Source organism: Aulonocara sp. 'chitande type north' Nkhata Bay, linkage group LG20, assembly GCF_057382095.1.
Source record: "Aulonocara sp. 'chitande type north' Nkhata Bay isolate Kocher_YH1m ecotype deep benthic linkage group LG20, A_spYH_male_GT1.1, whole genome shotgun sequence".
Lineage (NCBI taxonomy): Eukaryota > Metazoa > Chordata > Actinopteri > Cichliformes > Cichlidae > Aulonocara > Aulonocara sp. 'chitande type north' Nkhata Bay.
In genome coordinates this window covers 30,388,808-30,408,476 of record NC_141363.1, presented here as the reverse complement: position 1 = coordinate 30,408,476, position 19,669 = coordinate 30,388,808, and the positions used below count along the sequence as shown (strand labels likewise).

Genomic DNA, 19,669 nt, shown 5'->3' with positions numbered 1-19,669 from the left:
TTTCTTTTATGCCTTCCTTTGTCTTGTCTCCTCTTTTTAGCGTCATTTGTTGTGCCCCCCCCCATTGTTATTTTACTGTCAAATACATGCATTTCAAAGGCTGCCGATTAAAAACTCAACTAACAATTCATCTCAGTTAGTTTATTCAAAAAACATGATGACAGCTTTCATCATTTTCCATTCCACTGTTGAATCTGTAAAACAGAGAAACATTTTCTCCTTTTGCAGGTCATAAATCATCAGTCAATGTAAACCAGTATTTACAGTACATTTTTTCATCTAAAAATAAAAGTGTGTTTTCTTCCCATTTAACAGTCGATATCTCACATTACTCAAAGCGTCCTTGTAAAAGGACAGTTGGAAGATGGTTGGTGCAGATGTTTTGGAAGTTGTGTGTTTTTTTTTTTTTTTTAACGTTTCATTTCACTGATTTAGTCATCCGTCTTGAGCATCATTGTCATCGTCGCTGTCTGCTGTTGCCTAGAAGGACATCAAAGGTGCTGGTTTCGTTCACAGTGGGAATCTCAACCGTATCTTGTTTTCTGACCATTTGACAGTACAGCGTCACATCAGGGAGAGAAACAAGATGGAACACAAACGGAGACCCATCCTTCTTGTTGTATCTGTGTGTAAGAGGTGACATATAGTATACATGATCACAGACAAAGGACTGAAACTACAAGGCTTGCAAGTACTGCCACTGTAGAGGGCAAGGTGTTTATTTCCGTCAGCAGACACTCACACGGTGCATCCCATCTCTACAGATGTGCATCTTCTTCACCTTTAGCACTAGCATTATTGCTTTATCAAGCAATTATAATCTCATTAACTCTGTGAGCCCCTTGGATCCATTTCATTAATAAAAGACCAAAGAACTGTTACAGTATACACACATTAAAGTGTATGTTACTCTACAATGCTCACACCCTATAATATATATTTCTAAATTCTCACTGAAATACTGCAGATTAGTCACAATACAAAAATTTTATTGTGGGAATGACATTCAGCCTGAAGTGTTAATGTTCATCTTCCAAGCCTGCAAATTCTGACACCGATGTCCTGAGAGGAAAATGCAGTGTGACACGTGGGTGAGGGGTTGATTAAACTGGCATTAGTCAAATGCTTTTAACAAAAGCTCTAATTACCTTTGAATACGCTCATGGTTGTTACTTTACAGGGAGATAAAGATTAAATGTAAGGTTCCATTGTCTAAATTGTAGCTCTGCCTATAAATCTATGGTTACATCCACATTTCCTTTGCCACTGGGCCAAATGCTTATTACAAACTAAGTGAAACCATGTCAAAAAATAATTCATTCAATAACCGCTACTTATGTCAAATACATATAATTTCAATAGCTACTGCTGAAATGACTCAATCAGTGCATTCCAGCTGAGAAAGGAAACCAAAAGGAGATTTGCTATGACCGAAGATATACCCGCGCCAGGCAAACATCATCACAAAGATTGTTAATCTTTCATCTTTTCATCTTATCATCTTATCGTATGTTACAGGGGGTAACCCTGCCTAGAGCGGGGTTTTTGTCTCTGTCTCAGTGTCTGTAAACCCGATTGGCCGTGTTGAATGAGAATCCTCCAGACTGGTTGGCATGTAGTCTATAGGCTCGTCCTCTCCCCTTTCACTCGTTGATTCTCCGCTCACATATTTGAAGACAGCAGCTCTTCCATGGCTCCTAGAGACGTATTGTGACAAGGGATGAGGGAAAGGGCCACTAAATGGATCCAGGGATGAGCTAAGAGAAATTTCCAAAGGAGGCTGCAGAGAGGGGAGAGAAGAGAGGGGAATACATAAATAGGATTCACATGCAAAAGAGGTTGAAAGTGCAGCACTAGTTTGTTCTTACATCATACTCCTTTGTGACCTCAGTAAATAGTTAATACACATTTCTCTCTTGGTATGCTTGTTCTGTATGCACTCAGTGCAAGTCTGTGCTGTCCTGAGAGCACAGATGTATCTAAGAGTCTCTCTAATATCCAAGCATTTGTCTCAGTAAGGATGCCTTATTGTCAGCAACCTTTCATTGTGGTTTTGGTGAACTGTAGATGGATAAATGGAAGGACCAGACACATCTCTATAATCCTGTGTCAGATTCCCCCCCCACCAAGATACTATTCATCGGCAGTGGATAGTCTTCAGGCCTGGTTCAGTCTCCTCAGGTTTTTTTTTTTTCTTGGGGGGGGACTGCACAACGTATAGAGATACAGCATGCTCTAAACTTGACTAATACCTCTTTGGGAATCACCATGTTGGTGTAAAACTACTATTTCATGGCTATCAAACTGTGTTGTTGTTTGCATTTTTCATAGGTTCAACTAAAGAAGTGGGGGAAAAAGACAACCACCGAACAACAGAATAAAATTCATGCTTGTTGTTCCGAGTACAATATACAACCACATTTACACTAGTGTGAAACTTTTGTGATTAATCTCTGTTGATGTAATACTCTGCACTCAGTCACAGAGCAACAGTCTCCAAAACAAACAGTCATTTGGACAAGCACTGGCAGACTGACTAAGAAGTAGAATAATGGTACTAAGTAGTGAAAAAGACAATAAAATGGAGATGAATAAATTATTAATAATTGGAGGTAGAAAAGGCTACAAAGCTTTACAAAAAAGGGATTTAATTAGCAAACCTTTTTTTTTTCTCTAATTATCTATTCTTGGGTCTTTTCAAACAACAGATTCAACCAGGTGGTTTCCCTGACAACTAGCCAGTTTGTTGCATCCTAAAATGACACCAGTGTCAGCAGAACGGCAGACTTTTCTTTCCCAGACTGTTGGCATTTCAGCTCCAAGCCCTCCTTTTCTGATTGCCAAGGAAGAGACAATACCTGTCTGTAGATTTGCAGCCAACACAGACAGATGTAACGTAGAACCGTAGTAAACCTCGACCAGGAAACAACAGAGGGACAGAATGGAAAAGCAGACAGGACAGAGAGGCGCTGATATGACTTGAGGCTTGCACAGACAAAGAGAAAACAGTTTCTGTGATAGAAATTCTTTTAAATGAGCTCCCTATGGAGTCGTCAGAGCCTAGATGAAGCAGAGGAGGGGAGGTGGGTGGGAAGACGGGAGGGATGGGGGTGAAACGCAACTGAGCAAAATTTGTTCTGAGGAGAAATGACATGTTCCTCCTTCTTCTCTGTCTGTCACACTCAGAGTTTCATTCATATTCTAATTAAGCTGGCGGGCACCATAGGGAGCTCCGAGTAAAGCTGTGCAAGGATGGGCAACACACAGAATCGATTCAGAGCAAAAAGGTTACCAAGGCAGTCTCGTAAGGCAGCCAAAGTGCTATTGACAGGGTTTCTTTTTGCATTTGGGGGTGGGTGGTGTCTGGTGTTTTGTAGAGGTTAATTGCAACTTCATCAGTTTTAGATAATTACTGGAAAGAGTCTAAAATATGGCAGATGGCTGCATACAAATGCACAGAATGACTGATGAAAAATTGATATGTTGAAGAAGAAGGGGGGGGGGGGGGGGGTTCTGACAGTATGTTATAAAGATATTATTCGCAACCAGTGGCTAAGAGGAAGAGGGAAGGTGGATCTCCCACTGGGCTCTGATGTGAATCCTCTCTCCCAAAGCATTCAAGATGTTACAACCCCTGCATGGTTTACGTTGCCCTAAGAGAGCTGTGGCTCTGGGCTTTGAAAGACATCAACCTTACCTTTCACTTGCTGACTAAAGTAAAGCAACCAATTCTACCGAGAACACTTGAAATGTAGTGTGTAAAAGTACAAATAAAAGATCCACACACACAAAAAAAGATAAGGCACCGCACCATTCCCAACAGTAGCAGGGTTGTATACATGAAGAGCAGTATTGTATGCTGCATAGTACTGCCAGGACGGATGCGCTCATGTATAAATTTGCATTTAGCTTTGATGCTGGGATGTAAATCTACATTCTTTCAAATGTTTTGCATTTCAAACGCTTACTGTCTGCAGACTTAAAAAGTGGATAAAAAGTTTATAACAGTGAATTCCAAAAGTTTTTCAGTCTAATATTAAACAATATGTAAAGGAGTGAGGTGGGTTATGCTCCAAGAGTCACATCATTGTGAGCTGGACTTTGTTTTTAACCATGAAATGGACCCTGACTATCAGAACACATTTATCTCACTGGAATCAGCCTCTGTATGGTTGGATGGGTTAGATAGATGATTGGTATTTTATATGCAAAAGATTACTATCAATTCCCTTATTGTTCATTTGACTGATCATTACTCATCACTGACAATTACTTGACTATTATTTACATGCCATAAAACGAAATAAAACATATCCAATATCTGATAGCTGTAGGCCCCCTTTTTCCAATTCAGATGCAAATTCTATTCCCTGTTTTTTAAGAGGTTTCTGTGAAACTGAACTAAGTCATTTCATGTTGTTTCTGGAGGGTAGGAATTATCATAGCGTAACACATTAAACCCTGGTTTAGCAAAGAGCGTAACAAGATTTCAGATAGGGGAACATGAATCATTTTCTTGCATGAACCAAACACATCTACCAACAATGTGACCACAGACCCCCTGAAAACAGGGAGAAGAAGCTATCAGGAATGATCTTAAAATCCCCCTTTCTTATGACTTCTGCTAGACCGCGGATGTCAGCAGCCCTCAGCCTCAGCGTGTCATCTGTCAGGAGAAATCGTCTAATATGAACATGGTGCCAAATAAGGCAAAGAGGCACTTGGAAACCAAACATCCCCTCTGAGAGAAACTTGGCCAATTTCAAAAGAGCACTGGAGGGGAACCAGAAGCAACAAGACTCTTGGACTGCATGAACACATCTTATTAGGTGAAGGAGGCAAAATGAGCTATTGCAAAGCAAAAAATTTCATGTCATGTTATCAAAAATGCCCATATATCAAAAGAATAACTGAAAACATGCCAATTGATGTAGGGTTCTTTTTTTCTCAGCCGGAAAAGGGTGGAGTCCCCACTCCGGGTCGGGGATGAGTTCCTGCCCCAAGTGGAGGAGTTCAAGTATCTCGGGGTCTTGTTCGCGAGTGATGGGAGAAGGGAGCCGGAGATCGACAGACGGATTGGGGCTGCAGCTGCAGTAATGCGGACGCTGCACCGGTCCGTCGTGGTGAAGAGGGAGCTGAGTGTAAAAGCGAAGCTCTCAATTTACCGGTCGATCTACGTCCCTACCCTCACCTATGGCCACGAGCTGTGGGTAGTGACCGAAAGAACGAGATCGCGGATACAAGCGGCAGAAATGAGCTTCCTCCGAAGGGTGGCTGGCCTCTCCCTTAGAGATAGGGTGAGAAGTTCGGTCATCCGGGAGGGGCTCAGAGTAGAGCAGCTGCTGCTCCACATCGAAAGGAGCCAGCTGAGGTGGTTCGGGCATCTGACAAGGATGCCCCCTGGGCACCTCCTGGGTGAGGTGTTCCAGGCATGTCCCACCGGGAGGAGGCCCCGGGGCAGACCCAGGACACGCTGGAGAGATTATATCTCAAATAAAGTTGACTTTGACTTTGACTTTGATCTCTCGGCTGGCCTGGGAACGCCTTGGTATTCCCCCGGATAAGCTGGAGGAGGTGGCTGGGGAGAGGGAGGTCTGGGCCTCTTTGCTTAGGCTGCTGCCCCCGCGACCTGGCCCCGGACAAAGCGGATGAAGATGGATGGATGGGTTCTTTTTTTCTCAAACATGAATATATATGTATGCCTTAAGAGTTTACCTTGGGCTTTTTAGTGTCCCAAACAAGTTATGTATTTTTAAAGCACAGTGATAGGCTGCTTAAGGTTCCTAGTTTGAATCTCTTGCCCTGCTTGGGCCTTTCTTTGTGGACTTTTCTTGCTTTCTCTCTGATTAGGATAGATTTCTTCAAGGTACACCGCCTTCAGCCTAGAATCAAAAGACCCGAATTATAGGTTAATTGGTGATTCTTAATCGATTATGGCTGTGAGGCAGGTGAGTTGTAAAGTGCTTTGAGTGGTCAGTAAGTAAGACAAGATCCATTACATGGATCTGCAGCAATGACTGAAAATGAACTGTGTGTTTTCTAAAACATCAGTTTTATTTATGTTGTTTCCATTCATGTTTTATATGGTAGAAGGAAAGAAAAAAGAAGCCAATGAGAAAAATCTAGCAAAGTCTTTAGAAGTGAATATCAGGAGTTTAGGGAGGAAAGAAAAGGCTTGTGAGGACTTTAAGAGATTATGTGTTCTTCCGAGGCTCACAGGAAGGGCTGCTATTACAGAAACCAAAAATACCTAACCATCGAAGTCACCACAGCCAACCTTTAAAGGGCAGAGTAGCAGTTTAGTCACGGGCTTTCATGAAGTTGGGTGACTTGTGAAAGACATCTTAAAAATGAACATTCGCAGCTGGTGCAGTGGAGGCCAAAACATCCCCCTCCAACCATCCCATCTAGTGTTTTAGTCTATTTTTTACATTTCTGCACCTCCAGTTTTATTTTGCTATTTTCTCAGGGCATGGAAATATCATGAAATGTTTTAATTTAATAATCAAAATTTACAGATGGGGAACATCTTAAAAAAAATCTTTCCACAATTTTTATGGACATCAAATAACAGACAAACTTCCCTTTTATCCACAGACAAGAGTTTTGTTTTTCACTGGGTATCGCATGCAGAAGAGCATTTTCAACCATAATTTGCAGCCAAAGTAATCTCATTCTTGGCTGAGTGTGAAATGTTATTACATTGCTTTAAGCAACTGAGCCTGCTTTACGCAGATTAACAAGAAGCAGAAAAGTAGGGCCCCGTAGTCAGAGAATAAAAGTGAAATCAGATCAAGTATCAATGTCCCTTTATTAACCTCTTCACCTGTCTCATTTCTTTATCTCTGTGATCTGTTCATTTCAGTTCCAGTATTTTTCTCTGTTAAACACTTCACCTCCAGTCTCAGCTCTCTGTCCTCCTTTTTATGGCACACTAGTCTTGTCTTTTTCACCTCTCCATATTCAAATCATACCCTCCAGGTGTTTAGGTGCTCTTTTCTATAATTTGTCCCTTTAATTTTGTATCACAGCTCTGTTTCAGCTTTTTTAATGAATTGGAGAGAGACAGAGAAAGTCTGCACTGCTTGTAAAAGCTTAAGAATTACTGAACAGAGCCTTCTACAATCCTGACATCAATAATGTGAGGGCCTTGTAAGGGTTGCGTTAAAGTGTGCTATCGCGGCTCAGATCAGAGACAAGCTCCCATCAGATTCAGCTTTACTGCTGCATCTGTATTTTCACCCCCCCTTTTTTTTTTAAAGTTATTGTGAGATCAATATTTAATTTTTGGTAAATCCACTGGAGATGAATCAGACCTGACAGCTGGTATGACGGCTCTGCTAAATCACCCCAGAATTGAAAGTGTATTGGGCGAATCATTCAGGGAGAATAGTTAGAAGTGTGTGTGGAGTGAGCAAAGATGAACAAGTCTAAATCCTAATATGCATTAACCACTGAGTGAGTCTGCTTCTTTCTTTCTTTCTCTCTATCTTCCGTTTCACCATCAGCATCCTTCTCCACATCTGACTCACAAGCCAAAACGTCAGCCTCATTCCCTTTTCTCCTCACATCAGCATATTTTTTCCGTCTTAACCCAGCCCCACCTGGTGACTGATCCACAGAAACTTAATTCCATCAGAAATATATTTTACTAAAAAATTGAAATATATATTTTTTTGGTAGGGCTAAAGGAAGAGTTTTGGAACTTTTGGAAATAAGAGGATAATCTGCGGGCCATAAATGTCTCTATGAAGCTTTATGGCAAATGGTAAATGGACTGGTTCTTATGTAGTGCCTCTCTACTCTACCTGAACACTCAAAATGCTTTAAACAACATGCCTCATTCACCTAGTCACACTCATTCATACAAGCACTTTGTGTCTAACATTCACACTCTGATGGATGCATTGGAGAGCAACCTGGTTAGTGTCTTGCCCGAGGATTTTTGGCATGCAGACTGGAGCAGCCCCGCGATCGAATGACCAGTCTTCTGATTTGTAGGTGACATGCTCTACCACCTGAGCTACAGGCACACCAAAATCATACAAAAGCAGTGGGATCAGTGGTTTGGATGAAAATGGTCAGGTAAGTGACAGCCATTGGTGTCTTATTTCTACAGCCATGTTACTGGAATGGTTAAGATACAAGTTGGCTGAGGCACTGACAATAAACTGCGACGTTTGACTTTAGGCTAGAAAACAGCTGTGTCTCTTCCTCCTCTACTTCTGAGAAGTTCTGACAATAAAATTGTGGATGACTTTGACACTGGTTACATGAAGTTGATTGCAACATTAACTTGTTTTTTAGAAAATGACAAGATTGTTATCTTACACTAAACCAGTTTCAGTCCAGACCTTCACCTTTTCCTGAGATGAGCACCTCATCAGCACCTCATCACATCACACCACCTCATAACACTTCTCATTTCATTTCAGCCACTGAAACATCCCCATTATCGCTTCTTCCAAGGGTTCACACCTCGACCTGCCTTTATCACCTTTGAATACCCTGCAACCCTGTGAAACTCAGGTGTTTTATGAGTGCACCAAATTAGCTTGGCCTTATAGCTTAAAGTCAGAGGCTGCTGAACTGGGAAATTACATTTGCATTGCAATGCATTTTCCAGTTAATAGAAGTTTCCAAAAGCAATTCTGCCTACCAGTAAGTTGCATCACATGTCTCAGTTTAATTCAGCTTAATTTAATACAGCATGCTTGGTTGGCACGCATGCCATCAAATGCACTTTTACATTCTTTATCTGTAAGTGAAGTGAATGAGGCAAAAAGATGAGAGGGAGTGGTCCATCCGTGTCAAACAGTACTGAGTGCTAACCTGAGACTGATTTTGTATAATTACCACTTCAAAGAAAGTGCAGCGCCTTTTACTGAAACAAATTAGAATTTAGTCTTTAGTAGTCACCCAATTCAGTCCTGTGTGCTGTTTCTTGTTATTCATTAATTACTGTAGGGGTTTTATACCAATTACAATTCTTAATTCAGCAACTCTCAAACATTTTCTGCAACCCCAACCTCTCACCCCGAATATATCTACATTATTGCTCTTTCAGGCACAACCTTTGCTTCTAAGCTCTAAAGAATTCATTTTTATTAATAGAGAACTACAACTCCAGTGTTTTCATTACTGAATGTAAATTCAAACTATCACATGATAATATTTTAAACCACATAAACTCTCTTCACTGCTTCCCTATATCTCAAACTGAAGATGATTTATCTTTATTGTTGTTAGTTTGTTGTAGATGTTTAACTGGCAAACTTGTCCATGCCTTGACAACAGTGCACAACCATGCAGGATTTTTGTACAGCTTCGTGCTGTAGCCCCAGATGTGTAGCTCTTCCGTCTCTCTGGCTCTGTACACAGCTTTATGTATGGGCCACTGAAAAATTAAAATTCACATAAACATATTTTCCCCACACTTACCCCAAAGTGGTCTGCAGCAAGTAGGAATATGCAGAAAACCAAACAGTAACTTCAGCAGCATGCATGATCAGATACTGAAAGTGGAGAGCTTGTCAAAGTACAAGGAGTGTTTCATTTACTTGTTTGTATCTAACTGGTGATTATAAGAGCCCTTGTGCCATCAGTTGATGATGATCACTTGATGACAAAAACAACTTCACTGCTCAGCCTGATTTAACAAAATAATCAATTTTAGACAAAAACACTCATGTTAAGGGAGACTGGGCTTTTTTTTTTTCTTGAATTTTGCAGAAAAAGCTTTGTTCTTCAGGATAATCTGAAACCTCGAGACATTTTTTGTTTTAAGCTTGAACAATCTAGAAACGACTAAGGCTGTAAGCTTCTTGCAATTCCCCTTAAATGTTGCAGAATCCCTTTTATTCAAGGTATGTGCTCAGCTAGGATGTTGCTGCTTCTTGATATAGGTCATGATCTTGAAGATTATAGTGTTTAAACTGAGTGAAGGTGCCCCGCATTTGGCTTTGAATACAAACTCTTACACCAAGAAAAACTATGGCACTTATCATCATTACATTTGGCCTATTGGATGAGGTAATTCTGCTAAAGTTGGAATATAAAATGTACTGAAAATGTTGGAAGCTTTAAATAACCATATAATCGTGCTCATACAGAGAAAGGAGCCTGTGCACGTGTTTCCCTTTGATGCCACCCAGTCCTCAATGCGCACAGAAAACAATCACCGCAGCAGATAAAAAGAAAAACACTCCTTTTAAGACACAAACCACATCAACGTCTGAATCCAGGTCAGCAGTGCCTGCCTGAGCAAGTTTATTGATGGCTGGAAAATAAAAGAATTTACCGAAGTCACCATTCAGAGGCAGTGCAGCAAATCAAGGGCTCCCTTCAATAAAACCACACAGCCACAAACAATTGCACTTGAATGCCCAACTCCACGTATGTCACAGCAGGCATCAATGGTCTCACGCTGCCACCTCCCAATTTAACCAAGCCCAACTGCTCTTCCCCTGTCTCTTGTTATTGTTCCCTCTCTCACATCAATACACCAGCACACAATTACAGGCACAAAACAGAAGTGCACAGCAGCGTGGTTATTCGCTCACAAAATCTTGAGATCTTACTTCTACTAAGGAGCTGCAGGTTGCGGACCTCTTCTCTGACCTGCAGCTGGAGGACCTGTTGGAGGACCTCCTGCCTTAGTGTCTCCTGGACAATGCCCATCCTCTCCAACTTCTCCCCATTTAAACGCAGCAATGCCCGTCCTGCAAGGAACAGAAGGGAAACGTCAGGATAGTTTTCTCCACTAATTCAGAAAGTAGCCATAAAATAGATATTTCAGTGTTATCAGCTTAAAATTTTGATTTAGCCCTTGTAAATGAAATATTGTTTCATATAACCCTATGGGAAAATACTGACACATTTAACTACTACATTTACATTTGATAAAATGTAACAGTAATGTAGCTGCAAGAACATATCAGGACCCATCTCTTTGTGCGTGTGAGTGTTATAAAGCATCTATTAAATGTTGCAGTGTTGTTGCTGACATAAATAAAATAAGAAAAATATACATTTGATAGAAATCTGTGGGTTCCACATGTTTCCAATGTGAATTTTCTCCCAATCTCAAAAAAGAAAAGGCAAATGAAATGCACATTCTTATGTACATAAATTAGAAATGTTTTTTCTTTTCCTGGTCAGCACTTCAGCCACCTGGTGGCTAACAGTAAAAAGGCTGGCTCACACAGGCAGACTCTTTCTATGGTTAAGTTTTACTACAGTTTGGCAGTTAACCCTGGGGACACTCACATTTAACATACCATTACCCACAGTAAACAGCTTTTACAACCAAGCCACACTCCCATGAACACAGACACAATATCAAACACTTGTATGTGTGGAGGTGCAGCACACAGAGAGCTTACTGAGAGTAGGAGAGCTACGTCCTTCGCAGGCGCAGAAAGAAGAGGAATCCATCATACCTGCAGCAGCTCTGTACGACGCCCAAATCATAATTTGACTCATTACTCATGCAGCTCTCTATATCACTCTATTCATTTCCATTTCATTGCCCTGCACATATCTTCTGTACCTTTGTTTTTTTTCATTTTTCTATACCTGCATCATAAGTATGTTCTGGAGAAGAAAAGTCACACAGGTTATATATTGCATGTACAACCAGTGTGTATTTCATAGCTTGTAAACACCTTTCACATTTCCTTTCTGTTTCTTTTGCTGTCACACTTACACTGAGCCTCAATTTTTTCCTTTATGTACCCACAGTAATCAGTGAGCAAATCTGTAGGACGAGTGCAAAAGCAGAGGAGAAAGAAGGGAACACAATAAAAGCAAATAAAATCAAAAGAGGGAAAATGGATAGAGAATTAGACCCACATGCCCTCTGTCTTTTTTCTTAGCCCATAAAATATAAATACCCTTAAAGGACTCTGTAGTCATATTTTATAACACAGACTCTATGTTGGAGAAGAGATTTGATGGTGTGCTACATTACACTGAAATAGGTCTGTTGTGACCCAGGCCCGGCCTGAGTGCCTCTAAAACCATCTGTTAAGAAAAATGTAACATGCCCCAAACCATATTCTTCTTTAACATCTTAATCACAGCAATTCAGATAAGTTATACAGCAAAAACCCTTCATCTAACCTAAAACCAGTATAAAAGCACTGATCTGGGATTGTGTAATTTTTCCAAATGAGTCCAACAGCTCTATATTTAGCTAAAGGAAACCTTTTGTTTCCATCAGCTCGTGTAGCATGGGCATCTTGACAGATTTCCATGTTTTTGGCTGCATGACTCAGCTGACTCATTTGCCGTTTAGTACACTCTCACAAATAAAAGCTGCTACTCTTTTGGTTCCAGTCTTATTTTTATACTCTACTATGGACGTATGTGTGTGTGAGTGTGGTATGTGAGTGTGGTATGTTTCCTCTTGAGGTAAACTGAAATACAATTTCAGACTAGAACAATGCAAAACAGTGAGGAACTATCTCAGCAAAAATGCTCTTTTAAAGCCAATTGATACTTTATATAACAGTGTGGTAGGACTCGACTTAAGCGGTCAAAGAAGTGCAGGAGACTGATGCTGTCCAGTGTAGCAAGTGATTTATTCACCATTCTGTGGCCCAAGAATATTTACAAAGAAACAAATAAGAAACTCAACTCTATAATAAACTCAATTCAAATAAACATAACTGAACTTAAATCAACGGAAATTAAGGTCAAACTGCACACAGCTACACTGACCTGAACCCTTCTTCTGAAACACCTGAGTTCGTCTGCTTAAATAGTCCCCTTAATCAAACACTTTCTCCTCTGGACTATTCCATTCAGTAGGTAGGTGAGATGAACATGATTATATTCATCCTCTACTACTCCTCTTGACTGGCAACATAAACTCTGGTGTAATCAATACATATCACAACATTAAATCTATTTCTTTATAAACCCTTTAAAATCAACTTTATTAAATTATAAGAATTCTTCCCCTCCTGCCCTTGGTCTCTTCCTGTGACCTCAGATGAACCCAGAAGGTATAAAGCAGGAAGTAGAACTACATTTCCTCCTTTTGCTTCTGGAAGACAGGTAGGTAAAGGTAAGTTCAAACAATACAAATTAACAGTTGAAATAAATAACATGTTAACTTAACAAACTTGCATGAATTGATTTAAACCAAGATGTTATATTATATAATCTGTAAAAGTGCAGAACATAAACAAACCCGGGATAGTAGATGTTTGCCTATTGCAGATTACATGTGAAATATGGTTAAATCAAAACAAGAATGTTAACTAAGAATGTAGACAAATGGTCTTCTCACCCACTTTGTCACAAACAGACAGCTGAATATAATATAAGATAGCAGCAGTGTGTGTTTTGTACACTTCCCAGCTCTCTGATATACGATATACTGCTCTCAATGGAACTAGCCAAGCCAAATGAGGACAGAACTGTCAGCCTGTCTTTTCCTTACTACCAGATGGGCTCCAACAATATAGACAATAGTTCCCTCTTCTGTGGGTATGGCTGCTCTCCCTTGGAGGAAAGGCCATGACAAACCAGTTAGCTTTTATAATGGTTGAATGGATCGTGTGTGTTTGCTGTGCATGTGTGTCTATGCACTTTTTGTTTAAAGGGAGATTATTTGCTTCTCCTCCGAGTCCAGGTGCTCCCTGTTTCGAGCACGCAGAGTCGAATTACCCAATTTGTATGAGCACAACTACCTCGAGGATACAACAATAATTTTCCATTTATTTTGTGTGGTATATCAGTATTTCTTTCTTTTACTTACACACACACACACACACACACACACACACACACACACACACACACACACACACACACACACACACACACACACACACACTTCTGTCTGCTCGTACACATTCGTCGGCCTCTTTACCCAATCCCCACAAAAGCCCTCTCATGTGCGCTTGCCAAAAGCAGGACCAGTGTGTCCTAGAAAAAAAAAAACTACTGCCCTTGCTCTGTGAATGTCTGTGTGTGCATGTGTACAAATGAGACAAAGCAGATGAATGGAGCTCAAATCAATTCCCCTCAGACAGACTTAATACAGCTCCTAATAATTGCCTGCAGATAGGGAAAGTATGCTGTCAAAGGCAGAAAAGAGACACAAAAACAAAAGCTGTTTCAATAGAGATCGCCTCTCTCAATTTGGCTTCAAAATAAATTGCTTATTAACAATGTCTCTGGGCAAATGGGAAGCAGTTCTGCCTTGGCTGGAACAATAATGACTCTTAAAACAGTCTGAAAAGCAATCCAAGGTGTGTGTGCATGGGGGGGGACGACTTCCTTATAAAAGGGCAACCTTTAGTTTAAATCTGTGATCAAACTGACCAACAATTTAAACTATTTAACTTTTGCTTTATTGGCTACATACTTTGTGGTCTGTCTATATTACTAATCTATTGAATATATCTGTTAATCATACTTGGTATAAAATATTATACTAAGAATATTAACATAAGAAATAAATATAGGAGCAACTTCAGGGGCAATCTAGTTAAAACCTCATATAGAGGTGGTCTAGCTTTCTGTGTGTTCAAACTTCAGTCTGTGAAGTATACAGCCATGTTATGAGAAAGTAACAGTACATGAGATTTGGATAGCAAGTGCCAATTTATCAGCTTCACACCTCTTGGCCTATTGTACAGTACTTACGAAATACTTATCAAAATGTTGAGGAGACAGTGCACAAAACTGAAAGAACTGGTCTGAATGTGTGACTCATCTGTTCCTCAGTCTGACTCATCTCATCTATCACATCAACTTTTTAATGCAATGCAAAAATGGTTTTCTGCCACTAACTCACATGCACATCTGCTAGAATCGAGTGTAATCACATCTATTATTTACTTCTGCAAACAACAGCTGTCTGATGGAGGAAGTATTCAGATCCTTGACTTAAACAGACATCATGTAACATGATCAACTCTAAAAGCATTAAGTAAGAAATTTGCTTGCTTTCACACTTTGCTTGTTTGAGTTTTATTTGCCCTGTTTTCCTCTCATTTTGCAAAAGAGTTGAGGTTATTTTAGTCTAATATGAACGGTAGCATAGTTCTAACTTGCAGTGCAGCATGCAGTATAGTATAGTTGCCGCTTGATGAAGCCATTTAAGTCATGAAGGACATTACTTAAACGTGTAGTATTTCTACTGTCCTGCAGGGGCTGACTCCAATAGCTGCAAAATTGCTGTACGGAAAACTTTGAGAAAATGACTCCACTTCTCATTTGATTTATGATCTTGATAAATATTTTGCAAAGTTTATGTTTTCAGATTGGAGTTTTTATTCTAATTGAATGTAGAATAGTATTCACGTTGCAAATTATACTCCCATTAAGAGTAAATCAGATAATTAAGTAGTGTGTGCTCTAGAGTGTGGCTATTCTGTGCATCAAGGGCTTGTTTAACATTCACACGTAGGCTACTGTTCAGCATTTTTGGTATCTACATGTCCACATTATTAATGGCTCAGGCACACTAGAGTAAAAAATATGACTACAGCCTCCTTGTGACCATGAAAATTGATACTTTTTGCATTCGACAATTGATTGGAAGTACCCCACCACGCACCTATATTTTAACATGGAACACCCTCAGGCTCTGGGCGACCACTTTCAATTGCAAGGTGATTGCAGAGGTCACCTGGAGAGAGGCAAACTCCAAACAAAAGTCTGGCTCAGACTAACTATAATCACTCCCACACAGATTGGCAAAGCTTTGCAAATAATTGTTGTCTAATTTACCAACACATTGCAATCAATCAGAGCCTGCTCCTATAAGTGCAACTTGTTTGCGATGCTTCTCTTTGCAATAGGAGACTTACCTCAATAGTTGACGGGTGTTATTCATACATGAAAGCAAGGTTGCCTATGTTATTTTGCAGCTAAATTGCTGTACTGTAGCAACTATATCACTATTTGTGGGGGAAAGTCTTTATTTTCTGTTTTATATATGGGAGGTTCTGGCCAGACTAAGCAATTAATGTGAATTTCTGTAATAGACACCACAGTTTTTGGTCATTTATCACAGCTAATCAAAGCATTATCACAAATAGATTGCATGCAATTTCCAACTTTAACTGTAAACTGATAGCAGACTGATTCCATCTTAATACCGTTTTATTGCTGTCTTGATGCACTAAATCTGCTTTGAAGATGTCAGTTGACTGCCAGCAGTTGCAGACTTGGTCCCTGCCTTTGAAACAGCAGTTTCAAAGGCAAAAAGATTTAAAGTTTATTGCACACCATCACAATAATTTGGATTCTGCTGAGGTCTCTAACCACTATTTTCTCCAAAAAAGCTATTCAAGCTAGCTAGTGCTAGCATTAGCTTATTTACACATCTATAGCACATTTTAGCATTTATTGTTGTCCTGTAACTGCTCTAGTACTCAATTCAAACTGTTCCTGAAACTGTTCATTAATGGGATCGTAAGTTTGACTCTCATTACTACGTGGTAATCAAATTGCACATGTAGTCTACAGAATATAGATTATATAGAAAACTGACAAAATACTGTGTACTCACTATTGCTAGAAACAGTAGAAACAGATTAAACGTGCTGATAAATGCACAACTCAAACTGCAGGAGAAACTATGAAAGCTACACTGATTTTTCTCAGGTATAGCTTTTTTCCAGTGGTTGAGAGCAGCTCAGAGAAATATTTTCCTTTACAAACACAGAATCCATTTCATGGCTGCTGATGAGAATCAGCATCCTTCAAAAAAGGCAAAGAATTTGTATGTAGTCTTTTCTGAGGTTATTTTTTATGCTGACCGAATGCATCCACAACACAAACACATATTCAACTCTCATTTGCACAAGAAAAATACATCAGCTAATAACAGAGCCAAAATAAAATCCAGCTGGACATCTTGAAGTGAATACACAGGGATAATTGAGCTGAAGCCTCTATCTCACGCTCTCTGTTAGAGAATACATAAATAGAAATGATCAGATCAGAGCTACGGCAGCTATGATGGTGGCAGCATTGTTAACCCTGAAGCCTGTGTATGCAATGCACTGTGTGTGTGTGTGTGTGTGTAAATGTAAGTGAGTGGTGGCTGACCCTGCAGCATAGACCAGCAATCTGTTCTCTATGAGACTCTGAAAAAGAAACTGCTCTACCGTCTGGTCTGTCAAGGACGAGGATGTGTCAACACGTACATGCTCATATGTCTGTTACTACCTTGGTTTGTGTATCTAAGCACTCGCATGCATTTGTGTGGGAGTACTAACAAATAAATGTGTGAGAGCGTGTTGTTTGAACTCAAACACGATAACACAGCACTTTTTCCACAGATTTGCCTTTCTTCTGCAAAAATAGGCTGCACTCCTTTCGTTACCTCACATGTATGCCTTTTAAATCTCCTTTGCAGAGATTTGGGTGTAAACCTGTTTCCAGTTGAGAAAGCTAAGCTGTGGAACCACAAACCTAAAAATAAAACTTTGTGTGAGATTTACTAAGCCTTTTATGGCTCTGGTTTGCAATGCCTTAGTCCAAATGAGCATCACTACTATGCTTATTGAACGGAACAGAGGTCAATGAGAAGTTTAACACAAACAGCACCCTCTAGAAGACTAGATCTTGTGCACTTTACACTATTAGCAGGGATAGTGATTGACGTTATCTGCAAATAAAAGACAACAATCCCAGTCAGCATAAAGTTCTGTAACAACTGATGCTACATATTCACATGTTGTGCACTGTACCTGTGATGGCGTGGTGGGAGAAGGCCTCTACATAGGTCAGGTAGTTGTGTGGACAGTGTTTTTTAAGCCACTTGCAGACATCCTGCTGAGTCCACAGCACCACTGGTTTGGACAGACTGGACAGTGTAGGACTGGTGTGGTACACAGTGAACGCTTCACCTGGACGTAACTGAAGAACACACACAGGAAGCAGTTTGTCAATGTGCATATTGTACAATAGTGTGCAAAAGTCTTGGATTTCTTTATACTTTGCTGGTTTTGAGAAGTAGTTCTCAGGATTTCTGAAGCTTTTTCAAACTTTGCCTATGTAGATTGGCTGCTTTTTCACCCATTTTCAGTCAAGTCCTTGCGCTTGACCATTTTTAGAGGAATGTTATTTGTGTTTGTATGTTAAGCTGCCATGAACATGAGGTTTTTATGCCTGTGATTTGGTATTTATTTTGTGAATCTTACATCTTGTGTTTGGCAATTTTTTCCTCATAATTTCTATTTATGTCGGGTGTTTGTTTTATTTTTTTTTGTGTCAGATTGGTATGGACTTACCAGTCTACTTAAACAGTTTGCTTTTTGTTTGTGCTCTCTCTCTTTCCACCTTTGCCTTTAGGTCCTCACTACATCACTCTTCAGCATGACACTTAACACTAACCTATGAATCATTTAAGCACAAAAACACAACAAAATCCAGGGATGGACCAGTGTTATGTATATAGAAACCAGACAGCTAACAATGGAACCAATTATAAATCACGTTCCTACTTGCAGTCTGCCACAAAAACATAAAATTAGTTTCTATTTCTTTTGTTGAATCTATGAATCTACATGATGTGCAGTGTTTCCTTAAAACTGAACAACTGGAGAACAAAAGAATAAGCGGCAGGCATAAAAAAACTACAGCAGATGAGCAGTATCTGACAGTCATGTCCTTAAGAAATAGGAAAACAATCCTTTAAAGATCTGACACAGGACACATCTGGCCCTTCAGCTGATCCATCTACTCTTCACTGAAGCCTCAGTCTCAGTGGAAGAGTGAAGGGAAGGGAAACAGGGAGAAAAGGCTGGGGTATGTGAAATTACACAAAAATAAGTGACAATAGCTTATAGTGTGATGAATCAAAATCTCTAGTTTGTAGTTCATATTGTATGAATGATATCAGATTTAACAATGAGTATCTACAGCCATCTCTAAAACACAGCTCAGTTGAATTTTACAAAAATATGCTGTATTTCCCATGTTTATATGTAAATTGCTGCACCAATTTTCCATTTTTTAAAAACCAGCTGTGGCTTCACACTTTCGCACATGTATGTGAGCAGACAGTAAGACGACACCAGTGAGTCTACAGGGAGTGCAGAATTATTAGGCAAGTTGTATTTTTGAGGAATAATTTTATTATTGAACAATTTTATTATTGAACAACAACCATGTTCTCAATGAACCCAAAAAACTCATTAATATCAAAGCTGAATGTTTTTGGAAGTAGTTTTTAGTTTTAGCTATTTTAGGGGGATATCTGTGTGTGCAGGTGACTATTACTGTGCATAATTATTAGGCAACTTAACAAAAAACAAATATATACCCATTTCAATTATTTATTTTTACCAGTGAAACCAATATAACATCTCCACATTCACAAATATACATTTCTGACATTCAAAAACAAAACAAAAACAAATCAGCAACCAATATAGCCACCTTTCTTTGCAAGGACACTCAAAAGCCTGCCATCCATGGATTCTGTCAGTGTTTTGATCTGTTCACCATCAACATTGCGTGCAGCAGCAACCACAGCCTCCCAGACACTGTTCAGAGAGGTGTACTGTTTTCCCTCCTTGTAAATCTCACATTTGATGATGGACCACAGGTTCTCAATGCGGTTCAGATCAGGTGAACAAGGTGGCCATGTCATTAGTTTTTCTTCTTTTATACCCTTTCTTGCCAGCCACTCTGT

The 19,669-nt window shown here is 39.7% G+C and overlaps 1 protein-coding gene across 1 annotated transcript in view; it reads right to left on the bottom strand.

Moving 5' to 3' along the window:
* Window positions 1-685: 685 nt before the first annotated feature.
* The window catches only part of LOC147305913 (sterile alpha motif domain-containing protein 10-like), a 63,584-nt gene continuing 44,600 nt past the window's right edge, over window positions 686-19,669 (bottom strand). The window contains exons 3-5 of the mRNA XM_086277502.1: window positions 17,721-17,889; window positions 10,581-10,721; window positions 686-1,780 (exon numbers count right to left, since the gene is read on the bottom strand). Of these exons, the coding sequence (XP_086133628.1) occupies window positions 1,758-1,780; window positions 10,581-10,721; window positions 17,721-17,889 (333 nt within the window). The 3' untranslated portion in view covers window positions 686-1,757. The remainder of the gene's footprint in view (window positions 1,781-10,580; window positions 10,722-17,720; window positions 17,890-19,669) is intronic.